The following is a 22,093-nucleotide window of genomic DNA, read 5'->3' as shown; positions in this document are numbered from 1 at the left end:
CAACTTCCCAAATCATCCCAGACACTAGCAGGGGCTGAGGTTAGCTGGGCCTTGCCACTTTATTTTTGATGCTGACAGTCCCACTCTGCTGGGACACCTTTTGGAAGTAAATAAGAACACATGTATGCAATCAGTCTCAGTCCAGGGTGTGCTGATTCTTCTCAGAGTTAGGTCTGGTCAGGCACAGGTTGTAGAAGGAGTTGGGGTCAAAGGCTGTGCTTACCTCTTGCCAGCCAACCCGCCTGGCAGCCTGTAGTTCACTAGGGTGTTTTGGAGTGCCCCAGTAGTGAGGGTCCAGTATCAGGACATAGGCTTCGGTGCCTGGGCCCAGGCAGACTCCCAGCAGGGCCTTGGACTGGGCATCCGCATCCCCTCCCACCATCACTGGGCCGCCGCCTGAAGTGAAGTGTGAGTAAAGCCTCCCCAGCTCCCCTTGAAGCCCTGCTCCACGGGGCACATGGCACAGGCGCCCCTGGGGCCCTCCGAAGTGTGCGAGGCAGAGGCTGGCTTCTACGCAGCCGATCCAGCTCTGGGAGCCCCGGAACCCTGGGGGTTTGTCGCCCATGTCCTCCAGGGCCGCCTGTATGGCGACCAATCCAGGTACGCCTGTAGACTGGCCCTCTGGCCACGAGCACAGCGTTTGCAGAGTACGGTAGCCACAGCCCCAGCCCCGGTCGTCCAGCCCGTCGCAACCATAGTGATAGTAGAGGTAGTGGCCCGACAGGAGGGCCACGCGAGCGGCGCCTCGGCACGGCGGGGCTAGGCCCAGGTGGACGTCCTTCAGCTGCGCCAGGACGGCCAGATGCGTCTTTTCAGCGGCGCAGGGAGAACTCCGGGTTCCAATGCTTTCTCAGCCTCAGATGCTGGGCTAGCTGCAGGCAGGACGGGCCCCAGAGATGTGCGCGGGGACGGAATCGAAGCCACCAGGCGACCCAGACCCACAGACTCCCACCATGCATTGGTGCTCCGATCCGCCAGTCTCACTGCGCAGGCGCGAGATTCGGCGGGACGGGGGCGGGGCCCTAAGCGCAGGCGCCGTGGGCAGCGCTACAGAGGTGGCGAGTTAGGCGTCTTCAGCCCCCCACTCCTCTACCAAGTCGGCCCCGGTGATCCTGGCGTTCTGCCCCGACCCCGGCTCCCCAATCTCGCAAATTCCGGTGGCTGTAACAGTTTATTGGCAGCCCAGAGGGGCGAAGGCACCGCGGGGGAGGGAGCTCGGCCCGAGACATGCAGAGGAGGGGGAACCCCGGGGGGATTCGGGGTCGGGTGGGCAGGGGCTGGTCTGTTATATCCCAGCCCTTTAATAAATAATATATACAGCGAGGGGGCCGGGCGGGGCGGAGGGACATGGGGTCTCGCCGGAGTCACAGGTCTGAGCAGCGATCCTGCTTGCTGTAATGGTCGAACTGGTTCTTCCAGTGCACCATGTAGGAGCTCCAGCGGTGGAACTCGGCCTTCCACTGGCGCTCTGCTTCGTCCAGCGTGTCTGCGGCCAGGGCACCCGGCAAGTGGTGGGAGGACGACAACATCCAGAAGATTGGGGAACGGACATGGAGGAGGGGCGTGAGCGCAGGGCGGGGGGGGGGGACACACACGGGGAATGTAGGAGGCCACGTGGGATGGTGGAAAGAGGATCAGGAGAATCAGGAAAGACAGTAGAGGGAGGATGAAGGTGGAGGCGGGGCCAGAGGAATATGGTAGAAAGGAGAGGAGGAGGAAACGCCAGAAGACCGGAGGGACACATAGGATCAGAGTGGGGAGGGTCCACGGGTTGGTGGGGAAGAGAGGAGAGACAGAAATGGTTGACGGTTATAGCCCCGCTGGAGGGGGTGGGGGTGTTATCCAACCCCGGGTCTTCCCTCTGCCCCCAACATCAGGCTCAAGCTCCAAAGGATAATTATATATATATATGACTTTTTCATTTCCACGTAAACAAAGGCGTGTGGGTCCCTGAGACTTTCCAGTTTGTGTCTCTCGGTTTGAGGAGGGAGGGGGCGCTGGGTCCCTGAGAAGGGCCTTTCCCCGCGGAGGGGCCCCCCATGGCCGGAGGGGGAAGAGGCCGTGGTCACAGCCGCTGAAGCCGGGAGAGGTGGAGGTGGAGGAGGAGGAGGAGGAGGGACAGGGAGAGGCCGGGCCTGGGCCTCGGGGCAGCCTCCCCATGGGCGGGGCCTGGGCAGGTGCAGGGAGCCTCCGAGGCTGGGGGGAGAAGAAAGGGGTTATACCCAGCCGGCTCCCACTCCCTTCTCTTTGCGACCCCTTTCTCTCCCCTGTTCCCAGCCCCTGCCCGCTGGCCCCCGCGTACCAGTGGCGCTGAGCAATTTGGGTAGAAATCGGTTCCAGAAGGCGCAGGCCTGGGCGCGCAGCCCCCGCCGCACCTCCAGCGGCCGCAGATTGAGGCTCACGTACTGCTGCGCACCTGCAGTGTATGGTGGCCACTGCGGGCCCTTGGTGTTGCGCGGGTCGTTGGGGTCCCTGCGGAAGGAAAGGGAAGGCTCAGTCCCATTCAGGCTTGTGGCTCCCAGATGAGGAACGAAGATGGGGACGGGGGGGGGGGGCGGGAAGCATTCCCTTACTGACCCTGGGCTCTCTTTAACCTCTTGGGGGCCACCATTCCTCCCTTCCACCCCATCTCCAACCCTTTCTTTTCCTTCTCCAGTGTCCCCCGTCATTTAGGAGTCTACCCTTTCCTCCTGCATTTCGTCTCTTTTGTACCTTTCCCTCAGTTTTTCTGCTCTTTGTCTTTTCCCATTTAAAAAAAAAATGCTAGGATTTATTGAGCCCTTATTGTGTAACCAGATGCTGTCCTGTCTCTACAAACATCACCTTGGCTTTGATGCCAGATTTGTTGCTCTCTTCTTAAGACAAACTGGTGTTTGTGCGTGCACGAAGTGTGAGAGTGTATGTGTGTGTGAAAGAGAGGGAGAGGGAGAAAATCACTGTTGGTCCAATTTAATCCAGCTCTACATTCCACTCCTAACTCTCCTAACTCCTTTGTCTTGGCCTTGATCATCTACCTCTTGTCTTGCCTTCCTCTGAAGGAGGCCCCATCCTGCCTGCCTTCTCTAGGTCTTCTTTGTCTTCTCCACTCTTCCCCTTTGTCTCATTTCCTTTGTGAAAGTTTGCTCTCCTCTCCTGCCTTTCCTCTATGTGCTCCCTCTGTTCCCCTAACCCCCAGAGACCCTCCCTTTCCCAGCGCTGCTGACCCTGTGCGGGCAAAGTTGGTCCAGTATCTCATCAACCGCTGGGCAAAGATTCTTTCCTGGACAGTGTAGTTCAGTGAGGGGTCCAGGGGAAGCCCAAAGATGAACTCAATCTCGTAGCCATGGGGCACCCCCATCCAGAGGGGCCAGGAGAGCGTGGAGGCACGGTGTTCAAAGATGTAGGCATAGACTCGGGCCCCCTGGGCTGCCAGTCGCCCAGCTAGCTGAGCCGCAGGGCACACGACATTGTGGTCACCCACCACGGCACTCATGGCTTCCCTCAGGCGCTCCGGGTCCTCAGGGTGCAGCCAGTCTGTGTAATGCAGGACCACAGCCTCGGCCGCCAGGTCACTCACCTGGGGGACCCCGACCCGCACCCCAGCCAGGAACTGGGCCCGACTGATGAGAGATTCGTTGTCTTTGCTGAAGCCTGGGGCCCCATAAACCAGAAAATAGGAGCCCTCATCCTTCACCACACCCACCAGCACCTGGGGGTGGAGGACAGGATGGAGGGAAGGGGCACAGACAGACAGGTGGAAAGAAACAGACAAACAAAGAGCCAGAGAGATGAACAGTTATAGACCCAGAACCACGGAGGAAGAGTGAGATTGGGGAAGGGACTGAGAAAAAAAGGAAATGCACCCACAGTTCCTGTCCTCTCCACCCTGCTGACCACCCTTGGATCTGAGCCCTCAGGGGGAGGGGATGGCCACGGGCCCAGAAGTCTGGACCTCTGAGAGTGGGTCTGGAGGAGCCCACATCCCCAGCTCCCTGGGGGGCAGGGCAGGGGCAGGGTGGGTGAGACCCAGAGGAACCCAGTTCACCCCTGACAGCCACTAGTCACCTGCAGGCCGTGGAAATCTCCAGCATTGATGAGGGCCTCAGGCGTGTCACTGAGGAAGTCTCCGTCCACCACAGGCACGAAGGAAAAGCGGAAGATACTTTCCTGAGGCAGCACCTGCCACTCGTGGTCTACCAGGTCTTGAGCTGGCCGTGTCCGCAGGCAGGCTACTAGCTCTGTGTCATTGCCACCAGAACCCCCCGGGGGACAGCCAATGAGGCGGGCCAGCAGTGTGGCCCTGCGGCGGGCCTCCCCCATGCCCACAGTGGCCCAGGGTCCATTGGGTGCACCGCTCTGCAGCACAGCCCTATGGAAGAGGCTCCTGCTGGGTGGGGACAGCAGGTGCATGCCCACTGAGGCGGCACCTGCACTCTCCCCAAACAGAGTCACCGACGTTGGGTCACCCCCAAAGGCTGCCACATTCTCTTGCACCCACTGCAGTGCTAGCCTCTGATCCAGCAGACCCACATTGCCTGGGGCCTCTCGGCTCCCTGGCAGAGCTAAGAAGCCAAAGGCTCCCACTCGGTAGTTCATGGACACCAGCACAGTCCCCTCAACCTGTGCCAGAAAGCGGCCATCATACACGTCCAAGGAGGAAGCCCCACTGTAGAAGCCACCACCATAGATCCAGACAAGGACAGGGGTGGGGGATGCAGGCCGGGGGTATGGTGTCCACACGTTGAGGTAGAGGCAGTCCTCGCTTAGCTCACGGTTGGGGTTCCACATCTCAGAGCCCTCAAATCCAGGGTACAGGGTGTCCACATATTGGTAGCAGACACTCTGGAAGGTCGTAGCGTCCAGCACCCCTGTCCAGGGCCGCTTGGGCTCCGGTGGTAGAAAGCGGCGGGGCCCCACAGGTGGCTCGGCAAAGGGGATGCCCAGGAAAGCAGAGACGGGGCCCCCAGGGGCCTTTAGGCGGATGCCCCGCAGCCGACCCCCACGGACAGTTACCAGCAGTTCTGGGTCCTCTCGGCCCTCAGCCCCGGCCCCTCCTCCCAGGAGAGAGAGGAGGAGGAAAAGGAGTGGGGAAGCTAGGGAGGGCGTGTGCAGGGGACACCACGGGGGCCTCATGGCTGCCAGGGCAGGCGGTCGTCTGCTGGGAGAAAGAAAGGCAAAGGGTAAAGGCTGCAGGCCGCCAGGAGGGAGGAGATTAGGTAACAATCTTGCCCAAGGATTATCTCTTTGCTGCAGAGGAGGTGGGGCAGGTTGGCAAGAGGAGGAGAAAAATAAAGGGAGGGAAGAAGACAGGCAGAGACAAGGACATAGACAGGCAAGAGGGGACAGAGCAGGCAGACACACACACCCAGACAAATGCAGGTTAACAGAGAGAAGATCTGCCAATGCATACCCTCCAGGGCCCCGTGGGGCCCACCGCCCTCACCTTCCTCTGGCTCTGTTGCTTGGGCTGGGCAGGGTGCTTGCAATGCGGGCACCAGAGGCCGCAGTCCACGCACAGGCCACAGGACAGGGGCGGGGCCCTCACTGACGGGCGGTTCCAGCTGGGGGAACTTGCTCGGCCTAAAGGCACAGCCCTAGTCTCTCCTGGGTTGGCCAGCGCCTTGGCCCTAGGGGAAGTGGTTTGGACATTCAAGGTGTGGGAGCTCCAGATCCTGGAGCACCCCAAATCCTGCCTACTCCACATCCTGCCCTACCCTGCCTCGCCCCATCTGCTGTCTGGCATCGCGCGCTGGTACCCGTCGGTTCCCATCAGCAAAACCCCGCCTTGCCTACTCCCAGCGAACAGGCTCATAGGCCCTGGACCCCAGGATGCGAGACCCTATCCGTCCGGCGTTGCAGTACACGCTGTTGCCGGCGGGGGGCAGTAGAGACCGAGAAGAGGACTGCGCTCTCCGCCCCGAGCCCGGGAGCCGGGAACTTGGGGTGGGGGCCTGGGAGCTCGCGGGTATCACACAGGGGCCTGAAGGGCGAGCCGGGACGCCTGTGTTCCCGGAGCTCCGGAGATCCCCGGCCGCAAGGGCGGGGGCGCTATTTTGGGGTAGCAGCTGCTGCGATTCCGGCATCTCCAGCCAAGGGATCAAAATTCCCCGGGTCGGAACTCCCCCCTCTTCGGCGGTCACCCCTCATCCAGCACTGTCTCCCTGAGCTGGGGGTTGGTGGTGGTGTTGGAGATTAACTAGGAAACCCGAGTGGGGCTAATTATAACTCGGGGCTTCCGCTGAGCGTCCCCTTCCCCCAAAATAGAGACGGAGTCTCCGCGGGAGGGGGTCCCAGGCCTCGGAGGGGGCCTGGGCTGGGCTCTGCGCAGGGACTCTGGGGTCGCTCCACTCTGGGTACAGGGGCATCCAGGAGGGCGCCAGGAACCTGCGCAGTTTGGGGTCCGCCCCAAACGGGGCATCTTCTAGTGGTCTCAGACTTGGGGCTAGCGGGGAAGGGGCGCTCGGGGGTCCCGCAGGAATTCTAACCTCTGGAGAGGCAGCGGACGGCCCAGCGGGCTTCGGTAAGTGTGCGGCGGCGAGGGAAGAGTTACCCAGGAGTGCGGGGCGGCGGGGGACGCCGCTGGGCAGGCCCGGGGGCGCGGTGGGCGCCAGGTTTGGAGGCCTAGATCGCTCCGGTGGCGCACGGTCCCCGGCACGCCGAGTGGCCGCCGGCTGGGGGAGGGTCCCGGGCGGGGCGGGGGACTCACCTGAGGCGGCCGAGCCGGGCCAGGCCGCGCCGGGAGCAGGAGGCGGCCGATGTTCCCCGGCGCAGGCTGAGCCGACTCTGGCAGCCGCCGCCTCCAGCCCCCCGCACACACCCCTCTGGGCCGCACGGCGCCCCCGCCCGCCCCCGCCCCCGCCCACTGTCTCCGCCCCCGCCCCTCCCCGCTGCCCTGGGCTGCCACCTCCCCTCCTTCTCCCTCCCTCTGAGCCAAGACCCGTGGACCCGGGGGGCCCAGACGCACTCCAGTGACAGTCGCCCACAGACGGACAGACACGCCGTGACAGGCGCGACCTGAAGACCCGCATCGGCGGAGCAGACACCCACGTGACAAACAGACGGACAGAAGCCTGCCGAGATAGACACACACGCAGGCGACAGTCTCCTGTAGTGACAGAGACTTTCACAGACGGACCCACACACTGACAGCCTCGGCGCAGGCTCGGAAGTTATTGCTAGGACGAGGGGTTGAATAATTGAGCCTCTCTGGCCCCGACACAGCCAGGGGTGGCATGGGAGGAGCGACACGTGAAAGTGTGTCTGAGGACCCCTTCAGTGTGGCACTGGTGGAGAAAAGGTGACATGGGGCACTCCTGGGGCTGAGGGGACACCTGTGGGAATGAAGACGGGAACACAGGATCTTGATGGAAATCAGGGGTTCTCCCACGGGGAAAGGAGACCCTCAGGGAAGAAAGAGGTGACACGGGGACACCCCAGAAGGAAGGCCAATGTGGTGACACGCTCAAGGTTGCTGGGAGAGGCTGCACTCCGCTGCAGCAGTGGAAACTTCCGGAACCCCCGCGGGTGGGCTTGCGCTGGTCCCCAGACGGGTGACCTCGGACTTTCGTCACCAAGGTCTGGCAGGGGCATGACATCACCAGGCCAAGTTTTCATTGGTCGCCGCGGCCAGCAGGTGGGAGCGGCCTGGCCCGGGCGCCCCCAGCCTGCTCCAGCGGGCCTGAGCCGCACAGACCCCCGCGCCCCTCCCTCCATGGGGTCGTCCATGAGAGAGGTGCTGTCGCGGCGGGTTCCCCGCGTCCGAGGTGTCGGTGGAAACGGGACGCGGCACTGTTCCCACGCGAGTTCGCCGAGTGCCAGGGCCTGCTTATCCGGGACCGTTGGCTGGGGAGCTCCCGGGCCGTGGCGTGGGATACCGGCCGGCCCGGGCGAGCGTCGGGGCATGCGTGCGCGCGCGCGCGCGTGCGGCGGTGCGGGGCGCTGCGTGGGGCGGGGGACGCGCACGCACATGCTTTCTCTGGCTGCCCTGCGTCCCACAGCATCCCTGGTCTGCGTCCGCCACCAACTGGGAACGAAGGCACTGGGTCTCATGGGCTCGCGGAGAGTGGCGGGTCCGCCTGAATCCAGAGTCGAGCCTTTCCTGGGCCACGCGGAGCTGGCTCTCCAAGCTGGACCGTACCCAACACCCTCCCCCGGGCTCGCGGGAACCCGCCCCCGCAGGCCGCGCGGGATACCTACGCGGGGTCTGATCTCAGCTCCGCAGCCCTGGCCGCCAGATGGCGCCAAAGGCAGCCTTTCGGGTCCCGGAGTCTAGGACCGGGCAGGGGGCGGAGGACAACTTCTCATCATCTCTCTTGGGTCTCTGATTTCGTTCATTCATTCATTTATTAATGCAGTGTAGGTGATGGAACCCAGGGCTTCGCATCCAGGCTCTACCACTGAGCTATAGTCCTGGTCCTTTTCATTTTGATTTAGGATTTCAGTGAATTGCCCATGATGGCCTCAAACTTGAGATCCTCCTGCTTCAGCCTCCACAGCACCTGAGATTATAGGCATATGCCACCGTGCCAGTTCGGGCTCCATTCTTCAGGCACCTTAAAGCCTCTGCCAGGTTTTGCGGTGGAGACTGGGAGGGTAGGGACAATTTATCACCCAGTGTTATCACCAAATAATGATAGCTTAGGTGACTTAGCAAGTGAAGGGACTGAACAAGTTCTGGGAGAGGGCAGTATTGAGCCTGCTGCTGCCCAGTCAAGGAAAAGACAGCCAGTGTGGGCCGGAATCCCCGGCTGAGGCAACTGGGTTGAGACAAGTGGTTTCAGCCCAAGGGAACTGTGCCCAGGTGTGTGCAGGGCTCGAGGCAGCACCTGCTTGTTGTGGGACAGTCCCTGTGGGGAACCAGTGGGGAAGGGGTGGGTCGTGGAGCGTTCTGAAGCCAGTAAGAACTTAGTTGTCTTCTCAGAAACTGAGGGAGGTCAGTGAGCAGGAGAGAAAGAGAAATGGAGATGAAGTTCTTAGTTCTTAGGGACAGGAAGGGGGTGCCGTGGCTCACATCAGCACGTTCCCCCAGTGCCAGGCTGGGGGAGTGCAGAGCCAGGGCTGCCCAGGCAGCCAAGATGGAGGAACAGGTAATGTCCCCCCTGTAGAGAATAGGTTGGGATTTGAGGAGGGCGTCTTGTTCCTGAATGGAAAGTCCAGTGGGGTGAGTGTGTGAGGAGTCTTCAGGGAGCCCTGCTGTGCTCCGGGAGATGGGCCCAGGGCCACCAGGGTGACTTTAGCTTATGGTTTGTCTTACCAGTTGGAGGATGGGGAAACCATGAGGATGCTGCACTCATCTCAGAGGGTTTTTAATTTTGCAGGGATCCCCCCATTTCCAGAAGTTTCAGGATAAAAGTTGCTGGTGTTGGGTGATCCTCACATGCATTGGAAGAAGCCCTGGACTGGAGGTCCTGACTCCTGGGTGCTTGCCCAGTGCTCTGCTGACTGGCAGTGAGACTCTGGAGAGTCACGCTTCTTGTATGACCCTCAGTTTTCCCAGAACAATCAACTGAATTTGAGAATAGATTAGCATCATGGGAGCTGTGCCCAGGGGCTGGTCCCTTGGGTGTTGGGTAGGGTTCTTAAATCAACATTCTTAGCAAATCCTCAGGGAGGTCCTGGGAAGGTGGTCTGAGGCCACATGAAGAGTTATGCTGGACTGTGTGGCCCCAGGGTTAGTCTCATACTGACCTTTTCAGGAGCCACAGGCTGTATGGCTCAGTAGGAAGAGGGTGGTCTAGAAAGTAATGAGGACTTCGGGTGGATATGGAGTTGCCCTTGGTCATAAAAGGTGGATAGAGGGGCCAAGCGAAGAGAGGGGAGAAGCTGTTCCTTTCAGTAGGAAGGCCTGAGAGGCAGTGGGTGGGCTCTGGGTCCCCCACCCGGTAGGGAGATGAGACAGGCTTCCATTTATGGGTTCAGGCATAGATGTGATCAAGGTGCCACCTGTTCAACAGAATAGATTGGTGGCATTTCTAAATCAGTTTGTGGTGCACTTTGACTTTTCTTCTGTTTGTGAGGAGAAACCAGCAGACCTTTCTCTTTGGATCCAACAGATTGAAACAACTCTCAACATTTTAGACGCCAGGTTGTCATCTATCCAGGTTGTCACATTTGAAGCCTGTCCTTTAAGTGTCACTGGTGTCACGGATTCTGAAACCATTTCAGTGCAGTCTCAGCGGAACGGTACACAAGCCTCTGGCGCCCAGGAAAGTGAAGTATCATCCGAAAATATCTGACTTGTAGCCAGGGACCCGAGACCTGCCAGGTAGGTCAAGATGGTTCAAGTGAGTGTTCCAGCAGTGGCAGTGAGAAACTTTCTGGTGTTTGACGGTGAAAGTGAAGAGACTGAAAGAAAAGTTCAGAGAGTGAATCTTCTTGCAGTGAAGAAGCTGAATTTCTTTTTTCTTTTGGTGCCGGGGATTGAATCCAGGGCCACTTAACCATTGAGCCACATCCCCAGCCCTTTTTTTTTTTTGTATTTTATTTAGAGGCAGGGTCTCACTGAGTTGCTTAGCACGTCACCATTGCTGAGGCTGGCTTTGAACTTGCAATTCTCCTGCCTCAGCCTCCCGAGCTGCTGGGATTACAGGCATGCACTACTGTGCCCCAGCAGGAAGCTGGATTTGGATAAGAATGACATCTATGTGTGTAAGGCCATGTTCCTATTCTATGAGAGTCTGAACTCACTTCTTTGTAGAAGTGTCAAATAGCCTCATCTATACCACCAAGCTTCCTCCACGTTAAAAAGCATAAAGCACTTATAATCTGCCCCAAACAAAACAAGCAAGCGAAAACATGGACAGAATTTTCCAGAACAATCCTTCCTAGCTTGAGTCTCTCCCCAGCCTTTTGTCAACACAGGGACCTGGCCTGCCTCCGACTACGGCAACTTAACCACACGGCCCAACGTTGCCCCTCCTGGCAGTCTCAGGGGCCCCTACCCTCCACCTGTCTCTGCAGGAATGTCCTCTTTCACAACTTCTGTTTATCCCAGAATCAACCAGGCTTCTGTCCTCAGTTCTGCCAGTTCAGGGAACCCCTCCCCCTTTCTCTTACAGTCCTTGTCCCACCTCTGCTAACAAAAAGTATTCTCATCTCCATTTATTGGTAAAGATTCAGTTTAGCTGTGTGAGACAGAAACCCAAATAATAATGGCTTAAGCAAAACATAAGGGGAAAGTATTTTTCTCTAACATAAAAGAGAGCCAGAAGTTAGCCATGCAGGACAGGCTCAGTGTTGTCGATACCAGGGACCAGGTTTTCTTACACAATGTCTTGTTAACTTCACCATCTTCGGCTCTGACTTCCACAGCATGGTGTAAGATGTCTGCTAGAGCATCAGCCATTACATCTGCATTCCAGCCGGAAGGAAGGAGGAAGGTTTGAAGAAAGACTTCGTGTCTCCTTTTACAGACATTTCCTGGTGACTACACATAGCACTTGATTTTTACATCTGCTGGCCAGATCGTGATTCTAAGGTCGTAACGGCTGTGAAGGAGGTTCCAAGAGGTAGTCCTCATTCTGATAACTGTGTACTTATCTGAAATTTGGATGTCCTAGTATTAGGAAGAAGGAGGAACAGCCGTTGTCTGCCAAATCCCATGACACCTTCTTTTGCCTCTGTCAGTGCAGGAATGAGAAGCACTCATGAATCCCCCCTATTCCTCTTCCTCCGGCATTTCTATGACCTGTGGCCACCTTCCCCGCTGGTGATGTCTCCAGGACACACTGGTTCTCCTGCGACACTACCAGGTATTTTGTAACTAACCTGTTTACAGCATTTCTGTCCACTGAGGGTGCTGTTTGGGACCTGTGGGGCTCCCAGAGGAGGAGCATCCAGAGCAGAGACCCACAAAGGTATTGAGGAGGGGTGAGGGCAGTCACAGGGTCTTAGAGTGGTCCTGGGCCATGATTCGGCTCCTTCCACCATCCCCGAGTGCAGATGGGTTGGCTCAGGCAGAGAATGCTCCAGGCTGCCCTGCCTAGGGCTGGGTGGCTGATGGGGAGGTAATTCTCTAGCTCTCTGACATAGTAGGGTTGTTGTTCAGCAGAGTGGGGAGCCCGAGGCCACACAAGGGACACTCCTCCTTCTGCCCACCCTTTCCTGTCTCCCCTACTTCAGCTTGTCCCAAAATTCAGGGCTAGGGCCATACAGCTCAGTGGTGGAGTGCTTACCTAGCTTGTATGAGACCCTGGGTTCCATCCCCAGCATTACACGCCCACAAATTCAAACCTGATCCAAGCAACATCATTTCGCATGGGATGGGATGGTTCCTCCTTTGGGCTCATCCACTCCGTTTGTGCCTTCTCTCTCTCTCTCTTTTTTTTAAAGAGAGAGAGAGAATTTTAATATTTATTTTTTAGTTATCGGCGGACACAACATCTTTGTTTGTATGTGGTGCTGAGGATCGAACCCAGGCCGCACGCATGCCAGGTGAGCGCGCTACCGCTTGAGCCACATCCCCAGCCCAACCTTTCTCTCTTTTGCTACTTTTAAGCATTCTGTACATTTTTAAAACTTGTCTCTGCCCAGTCTTATTTTTCATAATTTTATAATTTTTTATAATTTTCATAAATTTATTAGTTATTATTGCTGAACTACAGTTTACATTATTGCCTATGCAATTCATCAAAGGTCTTTCTGCGGCCAGGCACAGTGACATAGGCCTATAATCCCAGCAGATCAGGAGACTGAGGCAGGAGGATCACAGATTTGAAGCCATCCTCAGGAGCTTAGTGAGACCCTGTCTGAAGATAAAAAAAAACAAAGAGGGCTGGGGTGTGCCTCAGTGGTAAAGTACCTCTGGGTTCAATCCTTACTACCTAAAAAACAAAACAAAGCAACCCAAAACATTGTTTTGCTTGTTCAAGCTCCTTTCCAGCTGAAGGTGGCAGGAGGTGTGGGGTTTTCATACCCTTGAGCTTAGGATTGATGACTACCGTTGGACCTTTTTTGTTTTCTTCCTCCCAGTACTGAGGATTGAACCCAGGGACCCTTTACCACAGAGCTCCATCCCCAGCCCTTTTTATTTTTTATTCTGAAACAAGGTCTCACTAAGTTACCCAGACTGGACTTGAACTTGTGGTCTCTGGCTTCATATAGCCCCTGAGCTTTATTTAATAGTTCTCATGGCGGGGGTGGCAGGGGTGGCGGGGGTGGGGGTGGGGGGGCGGGGTATGTAGTTTAGTTGAACTCTGGGTTGCCACTGGTCTTCTTGGTGTTGGAATCCTCCAGGAACTCCCTATGGACTCCAGCCCTGGCCCATCCCTGGCCCGCTGGCCCACCTCCCGCAGGCCCCAGCCAGCCCTGACGCGGTTTCTGTTTACATGTCAGCGATGGGTCTAGGATGACTTCTTGGGAACAGCTGGCGAGGTCCCACTAGGAGCTATCACAGTTTGACACCCAGAAAGCTCTGTAAATTGTCCAGGCTGGTCCTGGCTGGCCTGCAGGTATCAGTTGGCCAAGTGAGAGCCAGGCCGGAAGCTCATGTTCCTTAGATGACCTGGGGTGTGGTTCCAGGACACTGGGTAGTAGATACAGGGTTGGCATAGAAGTGGGAGGACCTGTCTGGGATCTCCCACGCCTGGCCCTGGGGACAGTGCAGACTCATTGCAAGGTAGATGTTGTGGCCAGCCATCCTGTGGCCAGCTGGAGCCTCTAGGTGAATGTCTGTGACATCAGGGACACCAGGGTGGGCTTGGTGAGTAGTCTAGATCTAGTGTTAGGTCTGGGGACCTGGGAGCTTCTGAGCCAGGCGCTCCCTGGACACTGTTCACTTTCTCCTCCCTCAGACCTTCCCCGAGGGCAGGCCCTGTCACCACTGCAACTTGACAGGCGGAAAATGAACAGTGATGTCTAGGGACATTACCTGTAGACTATGATGCCACGTTTGTTCAGTTTTTCAGCTGGTCAGTCAGAGGGACTCCCAGACTTTGGGTGAGAACTCTGACCTTGAAACTGAAATGCTTTGGAGCCACCTCCCCTTGTGTCTGTGACTTCAGAAAATTACCTCCCAGGGTCTCTCAGGCTCTCCCAGCCCCTCCTTTCTAAAAAGGGGTCTCCCGTGTGTGGGTCTCCCGTGCTTCCTGGGTACCCTTCCTCCCTCCTTCCTAACTCTCCCGCCATCCTCCATCGGTCAGTCTGTCTGTCTCTCTCTCTCTCTATTTCTCTCTTCCTTTATGGCCTCAGAGGGGGACCCAGCACGTCAGAGCTGTTAGCCATCCTGGACTGGGGTTAGAGGTGTCCCAGTGTAACGAGGGTGAGCAGGCACCAGGATACCCAGGCTGAGCCAGGGCCTCTGCGGTTTCCTCAAGCTTGGGGCCTCGCACCTCCCCTGACTTCCAGGCCTGGAGTCCTCTCTGCCTAGCAAGACAGGGCTGGCCTCAGCCAGGCCAGGGGCTGAGGGCAGGGGATGCTGACCTCCCTGGGTCGGTCAGCTTCTAGTCCTTGTGAACAAGATGCTAACAAGAACAACTCAAAGGAGGAAAAGTAAAATTCAGCTCATAGTTTCCAAGGTGCAGTCCGTGGTGGGCCAGCTCCACTGCTCTGGGCCCAGGCAGAGGCAGAACATCATGGCGGAAGGGTGTGGGGAGGAAAGCTACTCTTCATGGAAGCCAGGAAGCAGAGAGGGGGGAGGAGGCAGGATGATGTCCCCTTCCTGGGCAGTCCCAGTGACCTGCCTCCCCAGCCATGCCCCACCTGCCCACTGTTCCCACCCAGGAAGTTGCATTCAAACCAGGAGAGACCCATAGGGTCACAGCTCTCACAATCCAGTCATTTCATCTCTGAACATTCCTGCACTAACCCAGGAGCTTTGGGGGGACGCTTCATATCCAAGCCACGATGTCCCCTGTGGCTGGAGAGTCACTGGTAGATAGTACTTCCTGAGCCTGTGCAGCCTTGCCCCAGCCTGAACCCAGGGCAGCCTTTGTCTGTCAGGGCCCTGTTGCCCCACCACTGCCTGACACCTCTTTCTTCAGGGACCACTTGTGGAGATCCTGCCCTCTGCCCAGAGGACCCCATTTCCAGAGGCTCAGTTCTCAAGGGTGGAGGTTCAAGGGCATAGGGACCCTGCCCCAGTGTCCCCTGGAGAGGAAGAAGGTGGGAAGGAGGATACCAGAACCACAGGAACCCTGGTGAGAGGAAGGTGGGAGCTGCAGTCTTGCCACCATAAGTACTTCCAGCCCCCTGGCCAGCACCCCACTGCCCTGCCTTTCCCCTCCCAGATCGCTTGGGCCTGGGGCTCAGCCACAGTGGTGGGGTGGGGGCCGGGAGCAGCGGCAGGGGCTTCCTCCCACCTGTGTGCTGGGAAGGGTCCCAGCAGGTCCAGGTGAGGGACTGAGGCTGCAGGGAGGCTGGGCCACTGGCATGTGGGAGCTGCAGCAGGCAGTGGACCAACTCATAGCATCCGGGCTCTCTGGTCGGGAAGGACACCCTCTCTTTACTTCAGTAGTGACCCCTTCCCAGCTCTCTCGCACACACTATAGATGTCTGTACCGCAGGCAAGTAAGAGCTGAGGATCTCAGAAGAGTGAGATAAGTCATTTCCTGGCTGGGGATTGTGATTTATGTTACCTTTTATTTCTTTGGACAGTAATGGATTCTTAAAACTCAAAAGGTTGGGTTGGGGTTGGAGCTCAGAGGTAAAGCACTTGCTTAGCCTGAGTGAAGCCTAGGGTTCATTCTTAGCACCACATTAAAAAAATAAATAAATAAAATAAATTCTTGAGCTGAGGATGTAGCTCAGTTGGTAGAGTGCTTGCCTTGCATGCACAAGGCCCTGGGTTTAATCCCCAGCACCACACACACACACACACAAAAGTTAAATTCTTAAAAAAAAAAAACCTCAAAAGGTATAAAGATAAAAGACCTCTTACCTTCGTTTTCATCCCTAGGAACAAGGTTACATGTCAGTTCTTTTTTTTTTTTTTTTTAAGATAGAGGAGAGAGAGAGAGAATTTTTAATATTTATTTTTTAGTTCTCGGCGGACACAACATCTTTGTTTGTATGTGGTGCTGAGGATTGAACCCGGGCTGCACGCATGCCAGGCGAGCATGCTACCGCTTGAGCCACATCCCCAGCCCATGTCAGTTCTTTTTTTCTTTCTTTCTTTTTTTTTTTTTTTGATACCAGTGATTGAACCCCATCCCTTTTAAAATTTTATTCTGAGACAGGGTCTCACTGGAGTTATTTAGGGCCTTGCTAAGTTGCTGAAGCTGGCTTTGAGCTTGTGATCCTCCTGCCTCAGCCTCCCAAGCTGCTAGGATTTCAGGTATGCACCACTGTGCCTGATACATGTGTTAGTTCTGTAACATGCATTTCTCAATAGATCTTTCTGCCCCCAGCCTATATTTCCACATAAATTATAGCCTCCTGTATACACTGAATGCTGGGGTTTTATACTCATGTTGAAATTTGATCCCCTTCAAGGTGATCAGGGCTCTGTCCTCATGAATGGATTATTCCATTCATTTGATGTAGATTAATGAACTGATGGGCTAATAGGTTAAATGTGCACTGGGTCCCCTTAAAGCCAGTTTGGCTGCGTCTCTGCCAAGCGATGGTCTGAGCTGGACTCTGCCAGCAAGTGAGGCCGTCATCAGACAAGCTTCCTTGGCCTTGGACCAGAACCATGAGCCAGGATAGCATTTTTTTCTTTATAACATGCCAGTCTTTAGTGTTGTGCTATTAGCAAGAGAAAAATGGACCAAGACACTCTTGTTTTGCACTTGATTTTGTTAAAAAAGAAAAAAATCCCCCCTTTTCCCGAGTGCTGGGAATTGAACCCAGAGATGCTCTACCACTGAGCTCTGTCCCCAGCCAGGGTCTGGCTAAATTGCCCCACGATTCTCTTGGCCCAGCCTCCAGGGTAGCCAAGCTGGGCTGACAGTTGACCCCACTGACTTTTGCACATTTTAACCTAGTGACATATTTCAAGGATAGTTACACTTAAGTACACAGAAGTCCTCATTCTTTATTTTCTCCCTTTTTAACAAAAACATTCCCACTTTCCATCATCTCAATCTGGACAGTTGCTCAGTATTTCTTTGTCTTTCGTGACCTTGACACAGGTAAGAGCAGTTGTCGGCTATCTTGTAAGTTGTCCTTCCATTTGCTTGTGTCCTGTATTTGCTTATGATTAGGTTCAGGTAATAAACTTCTGTCTAAAACTCTCCAGAAGCACAGTGGGCCCTTCTCTGCACATCTGAGGGTGAGGTCCAGGATCATGACCTGTGGTGCCGCTTGGTTAAGGGTGCATCTACCAACCCCTCGGCTGTGTGGTTACAGTATTATTTTGGTCTTTGTAATTAATAAGCATCACAGCATTATTTATTTATTTATTTTGGTATGGGGGATAGAACCCAGGGGTGCTGGTGCTGTACCACTGAGCCACCTCTCCAGCCCTTTGGTTTTTTTTTTTTTTTTTTTGAGATGGGATCTCCCTGAGCTGTGGAGGCTGCTGCCTTTGAACTTGTAATCCTCCTGCCTCAGCCTTCTGAGTTGCTAGGATTACATGACTGTACCACTGCTCCCTGCCCCTAAAGTCTTATGTATGTACATATGTATGTACTATTACCATTATTATTATTTGTGGTACTGAGGACTGAGTCATATCCCCAGGCCTTTTTATTTTTTATTTTGAGACAAGGTCTCGTAAGTGGCCAAGGCTCGCCTCAAACTTGTTATCCTGCTGCCTCAGCCTCCTGAGTCTCTGGGATCACAGTCACTGCCACTGCCACTGCGCCTAGCCTAAAGTCTTTTATAAAAATAAGTAAGCTCACTGGGCACCATGGCATGCATCTTGTAATTCCAGTGGCTCGGGAAGCTGAGGAGGAGGATCCCGAGTTCAAAGCCAGCCTCAGCAATTTAGCGAGGTCCTAAGCAACTCAGTGAGACCCTGTCTCTAAATAAAATACAAAAAAGAGTCAGGCTGTGGCTCAGTGATTGAATGCCCCTGAATTCATTCCCTGGTACCAAAAAAAAAAAGTGAGCTTAATTCATTTTCTTTTATTTATATGACAGCTATTTTTCTCTTTTTTAATGCTTTTTATTTTATAACTTAAAATACTCTCATTATGTGGTCTATGCTTTCCTTTGTGTATTTTTTAAAATACTTTTATAGTTGTAGTTGGATACAATACCTTTATTTTTTAAATTTATTTTTATGTGGTGCTGAGGATAGAACCCAGCCTCTTGCACATGCTAGGTGAGCGCTCTACTGCTGAGCCCCAGCCCCAGCCCCCAACCTTTGTTATTTTTTTCTGATAATATGGAATATCTCAAGTTTGTTATGAGTGGTTTCTGTTACAATAAGTATGATTTCTATTATAGGCTTGACTCTGTTTCTTCTGTTGATTTCTTTTTTTTTTTTTAATTTTTTTTTAGTTATAGGTGGATACAATATCTTTATTTATTTTTATGTGGTGCTGAGGATTGAACCCAGGACCTCAGAGTGCAAGGCAAGCATTCTACCACTGAGCTACAATCTCAGCCCTGATTTCTTTTTTTGAGAAATAATGTGGTCAATATACTTTTCTTTTTCCAGGTCCCTCCCCTCCTCTGTGTCCGGTTTAATTATCGTTCCTTTGTACAGTCAAATATTTTAATACATTTATTGCTTATTTAATCAGCTTTAAGTGATATTAATGGGTCTCTTGCAGTGAAAGGTGAGAAAATCAGTATACATACCTTTCTAATTTTTTTCCTCTCAAATAACAACACATATGATTTTCACGTTGTCAAGTTTCATAATGTCTTCACTACTTTTTTTAAAAAAATAAATATTTGACCGTTTGTTGAGCACATAGTTTGTGATACTCTTGTTGGATGTCATATGACATCTTGACATTATGAGTCTGGCATCGGACTGAAATGACTTCTTGCATTTCCTTGGTTCCAGAGGGAGTACCCATTTAAACAAGCTGTTGCTCAGAGATGCTCACCATTTCGCCCAAGGCCTCACAGCTCCCAAGAGGCTGACTGGAGTTCCAGCTCCTGGCTCTTCTCGCCACCCAACACTGTAGATGAAGTTGGGAGTTGTTCTGTGTCTTTTATTCATTAATAAAACATCTGTGTTTAATTCTATAAATGACTACCTTACCCCCAAATATAAAACTTAAGTTTCCTGAGGTCTCTTCTGAAGAAGAGCAGCAAAGCATGGCCCCCAAGACATGGACTTGAGCTGGAGACTGTCCATTCTTGACCCGACCTCTGCCACTTGCCTAAGGTGTGTGGCCTGAGGAAGCCTCTTAATTTCTCTTTTGTTTCCTCATCTGTACAATGAGACTGATGATAATAATAATGATAATAATAATAATTATCATCATGTCCAGGGGCCTCTGTGAGTAGGAATGCACCCTTAACACAGTTCCTGGCACTCAGTGAAACACAGTACATGGCATTTAGCAATTACCAGGGACTGTATTAATCAATGGAATAAATAAGAAACAATAGACTATTTCAAAGTAACAAAACACCTGAGGCTGGGTAATATATAGAGAAAAGAGGTTTATTTAGCTCATGTTTTTGGAGGTTCAAGGGCATCAGTGCTAGCACATCAGCTCAGTTATGGTGACAACCTCAGGTCAGATGGCATCCCAATGGTGAGAATGTATGTGGGAGGGAGAAATCAGGGGGGAGAGACAGGAAGCCAGAGAGCCTGGGGAAGTGTCAGTCTTGTTCTTTTTTTTTTTCTTTTTTTTTTTTCAGTCTTGTTCTTGCTCCTTTATAACAGTGGTCTTCATTTTTTTCAGGGACTAAGGTCCCAGGAGAACTGCATTAATATAAGGGCAGGGACCCCAATGACCTAATTGCCCTCTACTGAACTCCACCTTAAGAGGGCCCACACCACCCCTCAATGCCAGGAACGAAGCTTCCAGTACAGAAAGCCTCAGAGGACACACACAAGCCCCATTCAGACCATAGTAGGGGTTATATTTGAGTATTCTCTTGGGCTCTCATTTACTTTGAAATATTCTATTGTTTCTTATTTATTCATTAAATAGTGTTTATTCAAAACCTCCCAGGTGGTTGCCACAGCACACTTGGGGAAATAGAGAAGCCAATACACAGCACACACAGGAATGACAGGCCCCTGCCTGGCAGGTCACAGTCACACGGAGTGTGTACAGTGCCCACGGCGCTCAAGGTGTTGCAGACCCTTTTAGACTTCCCCAGGTGGCCTTGGAGTGTCAGGGAGCAAAACCCAGGTTGTGGTTGGAAACTTGGATAACACGATGCAAAACAAATGGGCTCTTTGCCTTTTACCCTCACTTTTAAAATTGTGGTACAGTATGTATAAGGTCCTTGCTTAACATCTGGATGGCCATCTTAAGTGACAGCCACCATTTTAAGGAAAAAGTTTTGCTTTCCTGCTCAAGGGTGTTTCTGAGAAAGGCTCACCACTCCCTCCTACCAACCCAACCCCTAACCGCCTGCATTAGGACCCAAGAGGCTCTGATTCCTGAGCCTGCCCTGCAAAAGTCCCAGAACCCAAGCCTGTTTTGCTCTCTGTCCTTCAGACAGATGGCCTTTATTTCAGCTCTGACAGGTCAACTCACATGTGTATCTCTGCCTGGTCTCCGTCTCTCATTCCTCGCTTTCCCTTCAACAGGCATGTGCCACCACACTTGGCTGTAGTTTTAGATTTTATATTTAGGTCTTTGATGCATTTTGAATTAATTTCTTTTTGTTTTTGGTGGTGCTTGTGATTGAACCCAAGGCTTCTGGTGTGCTATGCAGGTGCTGTACCACTGAGCTACACGCCCCCCCAGTTAATCTCTGAATGTGGTGTTAGGTAATGTCAACCTTTTACACCTATGTGTGAATTTCCCCAGATCAACATGTTCAAAAGACTGTTTTTCATTGAATGGTTTTGGTGTCCTTGTCAAAAATGTGCCCGCCGAAAACTAAAAAAAAATAAAGATTAAAAAATTCTCTCTCTCTCTCTCTCTCTCTCTCTCTCTCTCTCTCACACACACACTCTCTCTTAAAAAAAAAAAAAAATGGACCATACTGTGAGAATTCATTTCTGTGATTTCCATTCCAATCCCTTGGTCTGTGCGTCTGTCTACACATACCGTGCTGTTTTGATAACTTTTGATTTGTAATAGATTTTGAAATCAGGAAATGTGAGTCCTCCACACTTCCTTTTCAAGATTCACTTTTGGCTATTCATGATCCCAAAGATTCCCTACAATTTTTAGCATGAGCTTTTCTATTTATGAAAAAAAATTGGCATTTGATAGAGATTGTGTTGAATCTGTATATTGCTTTGGGTAGTATTGACATCTTCCAATCCATGAATATGGGATGTATTTCCATTTATTTGTGACTTTTTTTTTTTTTTTGAGAGAGAGAGAGAGAGAGAGAGAGAGAGAGAGAGAGAGAGATTTATTTTTAGTTTTCGGCAGACACAACATCTTTGTTGGTATGTGGTGCTGAGGATCGAACCCGGGCTGCACGCATGCCAGGCGAGCACGCTACCGCTTGAGCCACATCCCCAGCCCTATTTGTGACTTTCTTGTTTCAGTGTGTGTGTGTGTGTGTGTGTGTGTGTGTGTGTGTGTGTGTTGCTGGGTGTTGAACCCAGGGCCACATGTGTGTCAGGCAAGTGCTCTAAAACTGAATTAATCCTCCAGCCTCTCAGCAATTTTATTGTATAAGTTTTCCATCTTCTTGGCTAAGTTAATCCTTAGGAATTTTCTTCTTTTTGATACTGTCATAAATAGAATTGTTTTTGTAATTTCATTTTCATGTTGTCCAATGTTAGTGTATAGAAATGCAAATGATTTTTGTGTATTGATCCTGATACCTTGCTGAATTCATTGATTTGTTCTAATAGTGTTTTTGTGTGGCATCTTTAGGGTGGATTACAGATGTGTGCCACCGTGCCTGACATCTTTAGGATTTTCTCATTATAAGATCATATCTAGAGCTGGGGTTATAGCTTAGTTGTAAAGCATTTGCCTCACATGCATGAGGCCCTGGTTTTGATCCTCGCCACCACATTAACAAATAAAAGCAAATATATTATGTCTATCTACAACTAAAAAAAATTAAAAAAAGATCATATCTATAAACAGAGTTGATTTTACTTCTTCCTCTCTAATTTTTA

General features: G+C 52.9%; 2 protein-coding genes and 1 long non-coding RNA gene across 6 annotated transcripts; 1 reads left to right on the top strand and 2 right to left on the bottom strand.

Annotated features, from left to right (window-relative positions):
- Window positions 1–34: 34 nt before the first annotated feature.
- Window positions 35–695, bottom strand: UFSP1 (UFM1 specific peptidase 1). Its single transcript, XM_081299467.1, has one exon. It carries the CDS (start codon window positions 563–565, stop codon window positions 137–139), a length of 429 nt encoding a protein of 142 aa, XP_081155593.1. The 5' UTR covers window positions 566–695; the 3' UTR covers window positions 35–136.
- A 10-nt stretch (window positions 696–705) lies between these two features.
- Window positions 706–6,820, bottom strand: ACHE (acetylcholinesterase (Yt blood group)). Of its 3 annotated transcripts, none has more exons than XM_081299442.1 (5): window positions 6,686–6,820; window positions 4,045–5,137; window positions 3,204–3,688; window positions 2,303–2,472; window positions 706–1,486 (listed from the first exon to the last, which is right to left on the bottom strand). In XM_081299442.1, the coding sequence occupies exons 2-5, from the start codon at window positions 5,110–5,112 to the stop codon at window positions 1,365–1,367; spliced, it is 1,845 nt and encodes a 614-aa protein (XP_081155568.1). In that variant the 5' UTR covers window positions 5,113–5,137; window positions 6,686–6,820; the 3' UTR covers window positions 706–1,364. The 3 variants fall into 3 exon arrangements, with proteins under 3 accessions (XP_081155568.1, XP_081155567.1, XP_081155569.1); XM_081299441.1 differs by having other exon boundaries at window positions 4,045–5,134; window positions 6,686–6,817; XM_081299443.1 differs by lacking the exons at window positions 706–1,486; window positions 6,686–6,820 and adding an exon at window positions 1,589–2,196 and having other exon boundaries at window positions 4,045–5,133.
- On the top strand, window positions 5,820–11,718 carry LOC308651887. Of its 2 annotated transcripts, none has more exons than XR_014022687.1 (4): window positions 5,820–6,499; window positions 10,032–10,243; window positions 11,391–11,486; window positions 11,605–11,718. It is a non-coding gene; the product is annotated as an uncharacterized lncRNA (long non-coding RNA). The 2 variants fall into 2 exon arrangements; XR_014022688.1 differs by having other exon boundaries at window positions 11,290–11,486.
- Window positions 11,719–22,093: the final 10,375 nt, after the last annotated feature.

The sequence above is a fragment of the Spermophilus citellus genome, assembly GCF_964194105.1.
Source record: "Spermophilus citellus genome assembly, chromosome: 6".
NCBI classification, from domain to species: domain Eukaryota; kingdom Metazoa; phylum Chordata; class Mammalia; order Rodentia; family Sciuridae; genus Spermophilus; species Spermophilus citellus.
Note: the sequence above shows the minus strand (reverse complement) of the source record. Positions and strands in the feature narration are given on the sequence as shown.